Raw genomic sequence first — 9,111 nt, 5'->3', positions numbered from 1 at the left:
AGGAGAAGGATTGGGATTGGGGGGGAGGGGGGAGGCTGGGAAGGGATGTGAAGGGTAAACAAAGGAGGAGGCTGCAATGCTTGGTAAGAAATGTACTCATTATCCTGCCCATGCAATTGTAACCCCTCTGTACAGTATGTTCACAAATAAAATTAAATTAAAAAAAAAAGAAAAATCACATGTCAAATTTAGGGAATCCTGCTGTTTAGAGGTACCAAGATTTATGTTGGATTATTTATTGTATCCTGGCTTATATAATAGGTTCTGTTGGTACTCACAAGCCAATTTTTGGTAGCTAATTGGAAATAAGATTTGTCTGCCAGGGCTGGCTTCAACCGTGATCCTTCGATCTTAGCCTCCTGAATAACTAGGACTACCAGCCATCAAAGGCCAGTTGTACTGGCCTTACTTCCTTTCTAACTCTGCAGCTTGAAATTATTTAGGGGAAGAGAGTAGAGTCCTAACAGTGCAATCAAGCATGGTTTCATGATGTCCACTGCAATCCAGAATACTAAAATTAGTCCCCTTCCCTGTCTTATATTTAAATTTAACAGGGAACAGTTGTCCTAGTCAATTTCGCCTTCGTTCTCCCCCACATAATAACAAGGCATTCCGTTAAAAAACTGGAGGCAGGCTGGGCACCGGTGGCTCATGCCGGTAATCCTAGCTGAGAGGCTGAGATCTGAGGATCTGATCTGAGGATTGTGGTTTAAAGCCAGCCTGGGCAGGAAAGTCTGTGAGACTTTTTTTTTTTTTTGCCAGTTGTGGGCCTGAACTCTGGGCCTGGGCGTTGTCCCTCAGCTCAAGGCTAGTGCTCTACCACTTGAGCCACCTTCCCAGCCTGATGAAACTCTTATCTCCAGTAAACCACTCAGAAAACAGGAAGTGGTGCTGTGGCTCAAGTGGTAGAGTATTAGCCTTTAGCTGAAGAGCAGAGGGACAGCGTCCAGGCCCAGAGTTCAAACCCCACAAACGACAAAACAAAAAACCAAAAAAACAAAACCCCAACAACTAGGGCCATATCTCAAGTGGTAGAGCTCCAGCTGTAAGTGGAAAAAGCCAAGTGAAAGTGCAAGGCCCTGAATTCAAGATTTAGTACTGGCATGCACAGTTGTACAGACACACCAATACGTGTGCTCGTGCACACGCGGGCACACACACACACACACAAAGAATGGAACTCATCTGCTGATACTGGGCTAATTATTGTAAATACCATTCAGAATGAGGTTTTTTCTCTTGTACTGGGGATTGAACTCCTGGCCTTCAACTTGGTAGGCAGGCACCCTACCATTTAAGCCATGCGGCCTGTCTAGAATGAGAAGACTGTCACAGTTGACTTCTCCTATTACATGGGCACACCGGGCTGTTGGGAGGGGTACGTGGGGACGGTGTCTGTTCCGTGGACGCTGTGGCTCGGTCCACACAGACAGCGTGCTTCCCACCCGCTCATTTGGATGCAGGAAGTCGGATGCAGTGGAGATGGACGAGATGATGGCGGCCATGGTGCTGACGTCCCTGTCCTGCAGTCCAGTTGTCCAGAGTCCCCCCAGAGCAGAGACCAACTTCCCTGGTGAGTAATGGGGGCCGAAGGGCTCCAGGCACAGCAGAGGCCCACGTCTCACCTCGCCTTTGAGCAGCCGATCGCCAGAGTCAGTTTGTCCCTAGGATTTCTGGAGGCTTTCAGGCCGCCTGAGTGCCACCAAGCCGGCTGGGTGGGCTTTCTGGTGGTGTTGTGAAGAGGGCTGAGCTCGGTGCTGAGCCATGCTGGCCAGGTGAGCAAGCTCTTGGATGGGCGAATGTGTCACCGTGGAGTCTGAACAAGGCCTAAGGAATATTTAGTTCACCAAGGTAGAAGTGTGGCTTCAGAAAAATCATGCCTCCATTCCAAATGCCTTGTCAGTGAGTGAGATTATAGGCTAGATACCTGAAATCATGGAACCATAAATAAACCAAATTGCTTTAATAAAAGCAATGGTATGACTTCAGATTTCTAAATTAAGACAAAATCCTGCTATTCATGACCTCAAGATACTTTATCAGTGAAATGGGGAAAGGGAAGATTTCTGGCTGTCAGTCCTTTGACAAGACTTGTAGGAAACCTGAAGTTTATTAACATTATTATTAATTATATGGCTGGCCTGTCTTATTCATTCCCAGGGAATGATTTTTTAATCCACGAGCCCTAATTGAATTGCAAGCTGCCTAAAAGCTTGCAGAATATGGAATAATTATCTCTAAGGACATTCCAGAAGGAAAGCAGACTTTACAAGTGTCCCTCATAAGTAATCATCTCCCTAGATAGAAAAGTAAATATAAAGGAGAGCTAAAGCAGATTTAATTAATTCCACCCAAAGCTTGCTTTGGTGCACTCCGAGGACACCTAGTGGTGAAGCCTGGTAGTGCGTGTCTGCTCTGTTGGCCCAAACGTTTGTCCCAGGGAAGAGAGGGAGTCCCTTTTTAAGCTGTAGGAACTTTTCCAGGTGTAGGAAAGCCTAGAGGTTGGGTAAGGTCCAGAAAAGTGTCCCAAATGGGAAGAAAATGATTACTCCACTTCCATTAGGAGTGTGCATGTGTGCACACAACCTGTCTGTAGCTCACTGATAAGATACCATAGTCCTGTGCTGTCAGTTCCTGTTTGCTGCTAAAGATTTTTTTAAAATTACAATATATGTCTTATTTAAGCCAATGGGAAAGAAAACTTCCCTGGTTCTCAGGATGGAGGGGCTCCTCCACTTTTAGCAGATACAGGGGGGTGGTTGTTATTGAGGCTTGCTAGGCAGTCACCGGAGCCACACCTCCAGCCCTTTTAGTTACTTTTCAGATACAGTCTTGGGTTTTGCCCATGGCCAGCTTCGGAGCAACATTCTCCTACCTCTGCGTTTTCCATAGCCAGGACTGTAGTGCATACTGCTATACCCATCTTTTTTCAGGTGTGTCAGTTTTGGACCCTTGAACTGAGGGCTTTACACTCTTGCTAGGCTTTTTCCTTCCAGGGTAGTGTTCTTCTACCTCCAGCTTTCTGGTGGTTAATTGGAGATAAGAGTCTCATGGAATATTCTGCCTGGATTGGCTTCAAACCACAATCTTCAGATCCTAGCCGCCTGGGGAGCTGGGATTGCAGGCGTGAGCCACCAGCGCTCAGCATCAGCATTCTCATCTTGTTTGTTGAGATGAGATCTTCCTAACTTTTTGTCTGGTCTGGCTTCTAACTGTGGTCCTTTAGAATGCCACCTCCCAAGTAGCTGGGATTATAGGCCTAGGCTGTCATGCCTGGCTTGGGAAATACATTTTACTTGGGTTCTTTGATTAACTGAGCACACTTGCAGTTGCAGCGTGTATGGGGTGCACAGCGGGCTGAGCCGTTCTGCCGCTGGAAGCCACGGTGACGAGCGAATGGCCTCACCATAGCTTGAAAAGGAGGCGTTTCTTCTTTTGTTTGTTTTTGTCTTCTGGGCCTGGGGACAAGCCCTTGCCTGTCCTTTCACCTTCTCTCCTTCCCGCCAGCGTCATCCCGTGTGGCCTGTGGTGACCCGTGGAAGGAGAGCGGCGACGTGTCTGACAGCGGCAGCAGCACCACCAGCGGGCACTGGAGCGGGAGCAGCGGCGTCTCCACCCCCTCCCCGCCCCACCCGCAGGCCAGCCCCAAGTACCTGGGGGACGCCTTCGGTTCTCCCCAGACCGATCATGGCTTTGAGACCGACCCTGACCCTTTCCTTCTGGATGAACCAGCTCCACGGAAGAGGAAGGTACGTGACTAAAGGCGTGCAGGGATGGCCTGCCCCGGAGGAACAGGGAGACCCCAAGTCTCCCCTCAGTTTTCTCTTGCTGTGTCTGTCTCCTTGATGTATTACTGGACTTTGATGTCAGATCCTCTGCCTGGTTAGCTTCCTCCCAGTTGCCGCCACTTTCCCTGCATTCCCACAGAGGCGTCTATGTGAGAGGCCACAGGGTGGCCAGAGACCCTCTTGACTGCTTTGGCCGCCTCTGAGGGCTTCCTGCCGTCCAGGGCGCCCTTCCTGAGGGCCTTTTGTTGGTTCTGGCTGAGGACGCCCGCAGTGAAGTTCCTCCCGAGTGAGGATGCCGGGCCAGGCAGAGGAGCACACCTGTCTCACGGGCTTCTTTTCCCCTAGAACTCAGTGAAGGTCATGTACAAGTGCCTGTGGCCCAACTGTGGCAAAGTTCTGCGCTCCATCGTCGGCATCAAGCGACACGTCAAAGCTCTTCACTTGGGGTAGGTGTGGCGCTCGGGCCTCCCAGCTGAGGGTGCTCTTCAGGTGGCCCCCATTCCACAGTTCGCAGGAACAGCTTGCCGAGGTCACCCATGCCGTCCTGACCGCCACAGGAAGCTGCCTTTGCCATGCCGCTCGCTCGGGGGCCCCGTGGCCAACAAGTGGCGTGGCCAAGCTGCATCTGCTTCTCGCAGGGGCCCGGGCCTCGCTTGCTTGCTGGGCGCTGGGGCCAGGGCGCTGAGTCTCCGCTAGGGTGGCAGCTGAGGCCTGGCCCTGCCTGGAGGGAAGCAGCATTCACTCCTGTGCTAGCCATAGCCAGTGACACTCATTGGCATCAGGGCTCCTGGGTGCCTTGGGGACCTTCCCTGACTTTGTAAGTGGCCCCAAGCACCCAGATTCTCCCTCGTACCTCAGTTTCCCCCAGCTTTGAGCCGATGACACCTGCTTTCTGCGCAGGGACACCGTGGACTCGGACCAGTTCAAGCGGGAGGAGGATTTCTACTACACGGAGGTGCAGATGAAGGAAGAGTCTGCTGTGGCCGCGCCCGGCCCCTCCGTCCCTGGGCCTCCCTCTGCCGAGCCAGTGCCCGCCCCCCGGGTGACCAGCCCCTCGCTTGCTGCTCTTCCACTGCCTCCGCCCAAAGCTTCGTACCCTAGACCCGAACCATCCGGCCTGGAGTCTCCCCTGCCCTCGGGTGCACTCAGCACGTCAGCCCCTGGCTCCTTCTGGCACATTCAGGCTGACCATGCCTATCAGGTATGGGTGGGGCACACGGGCTCTGCCTGAGGTCTGAGTGGTCACCCGCTCCCCCCGCCCCCAATTGACAACTGAGCTCTGCGGCCAAGTGGCTGATGATTCTACAGGAGAGGAAAAGGAAAGGGGTGTCACCCAGTAAATGTGGGACGCCCCAGAGTTCTGGCGGCAGCCCTGGGGAATGGTTGTGAGAGATCTCACCACGTTCCTAAGCCACCAGGTGCCTGGGCTTGGCAGAGGAGTGTCGGGGGACTGGGTGGACAGGCGCTGGCGTCATGGGGTTGGGATTCCCGTGGCCCATCTTAGCACTGGGCTCAGGCTTTGAAACCCACTCTGCCAGTGGTGGGCCAGGAAGCTTTTCATCGAGAAACGATTAGCTGCAGTCAGTAAGTCAGGCCCCAGGAGACACGGAGGACCCAGGAGGGAGGCCGCCATGTGCTGTGTGCTCGGGAAATTGCCAGAGTGACATTGGGACGGTTGTCACTGTCCACAGGGAGCACACGTGCGCCCCGCGGGCTGCACTGAAGAATCTCCCTGTGCCTACTGTAGTCCATTTTATTACACTCTGTGACAGTTGGCAAGTTAGTTAGTAAACAGCAGCACTCTCAGAACAATCAGAAAAGCTTACAGAACGAGCTCCTTAGAGCTAGTGACCGCTTAGCTAAAATCATGCGTGGCGGATGTGCAGCCCCCGCTGGCCCGTGGGCCCGCACCTGGTGAATAGCTCTCAGCGAGGCATCTGCGAGCCCCTCGCTGCGAGTCTCCTGTGCTGTGGTGATGCCCAGCGCGTTGCAGCAGCACCGCACGGCCTCACAGGGCTCGGGCCTTCTTTAGCAACTGCCTGAGGCACGTTCTGGGCACGTTCTAGCTCAACATGGAACCAGCTCTGAGGGGAGCTCAGGAGATATCCGAGCCTCGCGTGAAGCCCACAGCTGGAGAGCCGGGTGCAAACGTTCTGTGATAGAAAGGGAAGCGTCAGGGCCCCCGGCAGACCCTCTGCTTCCCGCCCTGGCGCCCGGCCGACACCCTGTTGTTTCCACAGGCTCTGCCCTCCTTCCAGATCCCCGTCTCCCCTCATATCTACACCAGCATCAGCTGGGCTGCTGCCCCTGCCACCACCCCTCTCTCACCGGTGAGTGTGCCCTCGCGCAAGCCTGGAGCTCTTGCACACATCCTGGGTTGGGAGCAGGTCTGGGCTTTTGCACATGCCTTTTGGGGGGGGGTGCACAAGCCTGGGGCTCCTGGGTACATCCCCTGCAGGGGAGGGGGGACAAGCCTGGGCTCTTGCACACACCCCTGAGCTGGGAGCTGAGTCTTTGGCTTGTGGCTGGTGTGTTGGCAGACCTCTGACCCCCAGACTTCATGTGGATTCCACGTGTCCTCCCTTCCCCTGTGATGGAGCCGGACAGAGCCCCCCAGGAGCCAGGGAAAAGTGCTTCCAGAACGGGTCAGGGTCCAGCAGTGCGCTTGTCCTCTTAAGTTGCAGGAGGTGCTAGGCTCAGGTCTCTACTGAGCCGTGGATGTCTGTGGGTACTTGTAAGAGGCTCAGTGCCAAGAGGCACGTAAGGAGCACATGTGGCGCAGTAGGACAGGAGGTGGGCATGGAGGAAGGCGGGAGCAAGAGGGGGGCTCTGTGTGCTGGAGTAGAAAGCCCAGGCCCCCATGGAAGAGCGCCCTGCATTGCTTGGCTCTGCAGTGAGGTCACCCGGAAGTCATGAGACTCACAAATGGCGGACTCTAGTCTCGTCTTCCAGCCACAGGGGGCGCCACATGCTGTAAAGCCTCGGTGCCAGGAGGTGGCGAAGAGGGAGAGGCAGCGGGAAGCCCCTCCCTCCTGCACTGGCCACTCGCTTCCTCGCGGTGGCTCTCTGTCCCTCGCTCTGCTTGATCCTTTGAGGCCTGCTCTCCCTCTGCAGTCTCCCCGACCCAGCCTGGCTGCCCAGGACCCCGTTGGCCTCCAGCGTTATGCCAGTGTGGGGTTCCTCCCTGCGCGGAGGGGCTGCCGGGAGGCCTCACGCTCCACTCCCCTGCCAGGTCCGGAGCCGGTCGCTCAGCTTCAGCGAGCCGCCGCCACTGCCTGCGCCTGCCGTCAAGTCGCACCTGGTCGTCACCTCTCCACCCCGGGCCCCTAGCAGCACCAGGTGAGAAGGCCTGGTCTGCCCTGCCGTCGTCCGCGCTGCTGGGGTGGACCGGGAGCCCGCCCGCCCGCGGGGAGCTGTGGAGGGCACCGCAGGGCTGGCCCGTGTCCTGAGCGTCAGGCTGGGGGACCCTCGGCTCCCACTGGAGCCGCCCTTTCCAGCTTCTTCGTGTGTGCCAGGACCATGGCTTGAACTCAGGGCTTTTCACTCACTCTCTGTTCGCTTGCTTGGCTGGTGCCACTTGAGCCATGCCCCAAAGCTCCGCTTTTCTGCTGATTAATTAGAGATGGAGTCTCATGGACTTCTGTGTCCAGGCTATTTTTTTTTTGGGGGGGTCCAGTCGTGGAGCTTGAACTCTGGGCTTGGGCGCTGTCCCTCAGCTCTTCAGCTCAAGGCTAGCACTCTACCACTTGAGCCACAGCGCCACTTCTGGTTTTTTTTCTTTTTTTCTTTTGTGGTGCTGAGGAATCGAACCCAGGGCCTCAGGCATGCAAGGCAAGCGCTCTACCACTGAGCCACCTTCCCAGCCCCATCCCGGCTGGCTTTGAATCTCTGCTCTCAGTCTCCTGAGTAGCCAGGATGATGGACAGGCATGAGCCGCCGGCCCCGGCCTCAGCCCCCTTCTTGTTTGCTCAGCCTTGTTGTTGTCTGGATTGAACTCGGGCGTGTGACGCTGAACTCTTTTCTCTCTTTGGCAGGAAGGCCCGCGGTGAGGCCAAGAAGTGCCGCAAGGTGTACGGCATCGAGCACCGGGACCAGTGGTGCACGGCCTGCCGCTGGAAGAAGGCCTGCCAGCGCTTCCTGGACTGACGTGCCGCGGCCGCGCTCCTGCCCGCCGCCCGCCCGCCGGCAGCCCCGCTGCAGACGCCGGAGCAGCCGAGACACGGAGCGCGCACGCCGCTGCGGTGTAACACTTAAAACACTTTCTCCCCGCCGTGGGAATGTTTTATTTTTTAAAAAGATGCGAAAATATTTTTCTTTCCCTTAAAATAGGAGAGAGCCAAAACTGCCAAGGTATTCTGCAGCGACCAGAGACCAAAGAATTCCTCCCCCTCCTCTTGCTCCCGGCCTCGGGGCACGCGTCTGTCCCCACCGGGAAGGAAAGGACGGCTCCCTGTGCGTGGCACAACCGTTGCTTTCTCCAAAAGGGACTGTGAATGAGACGAGTTTCCTTCTCCTAAAAAAAAAAAAAGAAATGAAATGAAGATGTTTGTGGCAACCTGGAGAGCAGGCCCGGGGGTGCGGCGCGCGGGTCAGCTCCACGGCGGTGTGTGTGTGGAGAGCAGGCCCGGGGGTGTGGCGCGCGGGTCAGCTCCGCGTGGGTGCGGCGCGCGGGTCAGCTCCACGGCCGTGTGTGTGTGTGTGTGTGGAGAGCAGGCCCGGGGGTGTGGCGCGGGGGTCAGCTCCGCCGCTGTGTGTGGGGGCAGGACCCTTGCAAGGTGACAGCTTTGGGATCGGGTACCCCCGATGTCGGGCCACATCCCAGCCGATGCACGGCTGCTTCTCAGAGCCCAGGACGAATAGGTTTTTAAAAGACTGGCCCCAGAGCGAATCTCCTCTTAGAGCAGTGCCGCCGCCGCCAAGGGCGCAGCGTCTGTGGAGACGGCTCTTGCCCCGCCCCGGGTTCCTCTCCGCAGTGTGGAGGCGCAGTGCTCTCTGTCCTCTGGGGTCTAGGAAGCCTTAGTGGATTACGCTCGCTTTTCTTGGGTGGCCCTGAGAGGCTCTGGCTGGCTGCCTTGTCTCGGCCTCGCCTGGGATTGCCCTGAGTTCCTGGCCCAGGCGGGATGAGAGGGTTAGGAGAGGAAACGGGGCTGAGGGGTGGGTAGACTGCAGCGCTGGCTGGGTCTAGAGCCCACACAGTTTAGGGCAGGCGTGGAGGTCCAGACACGGTGCTCTTGTTGGGAGGTTAGGGCTGTGCTCACTCAGGCGGCGGACGTGGTGTAAGCTGAGCCCTGAGGCAGGGCCCGCTGGTGCAGTTTCACGCTTC

General features: G+C 56.3%; 1 protein-coding gene across 2 annotated transcripts in view; it reads left to right on the top strand.

The window, feature by feature from the left end:
• Window positions 1–8,303, top strand: part of Znf395 (zinc finger protein 395) — a 38,643-nt gene extending 30,340 nt beyond the window's left edge. Inside the window, exons 3-9 of one of the 2 annotated variants that reach the window (XM_013024260.1) lie at window positions 1,464–1,573; window positions 3,508–3,749; window positions 4,134–4,234; window positions 4,689–4,989; window positions 6,029–6,118; window positions 7,021–7,127; window positions 7,823–8,303. In XM_013024260.1, coding sequence (XP_012879714.1) covers window positions 1,464–1,573; window positions 3,508–3,749; window positions 4,134–4,234; window positions 4,689–4,989; window positions 6,029–6,118; window positions 7,021–7,127; window positions 7,823–7,934 — 1,063 coding nt within the window. In that variant the 3' untranslated portion in view covers window positions 7,935–8,303. The remainder of the gene's footprint in view (window positions 1–1,463; window positions 1,574–3,507; window positions 3,750–4,133; window positions 4,235–4,688; window positions 4,990–6,028; window positions 6,119–7,020; window positions 7,128–7,822) is intronic. The other variant, XM_013024259.1, reaches the window with a different exon arrangement.
• Window positions 8,304–9,111: the final 808 nt, after the last annotated feature.

The sequence above is a fragment of the Dipodomys ordii genome, unplaced genomic scaffold, assembly GCF_000151885.1.
Source record: "Dipodomys ordii isolate 6190 unplaced genomic scaffold, Dord_2.0 Scaffold74, whole genome shotgun sequence".
Taxonomy (NCBI): Eukaryota; Metazoa; Chordata; class Mammalia; order Rodentia; family Heteromyidae; genus Dipodomys; species Dipodomys ordii.
This window is presented reverse-complemented; position numbering and strand designations above follow the sequence as displayed.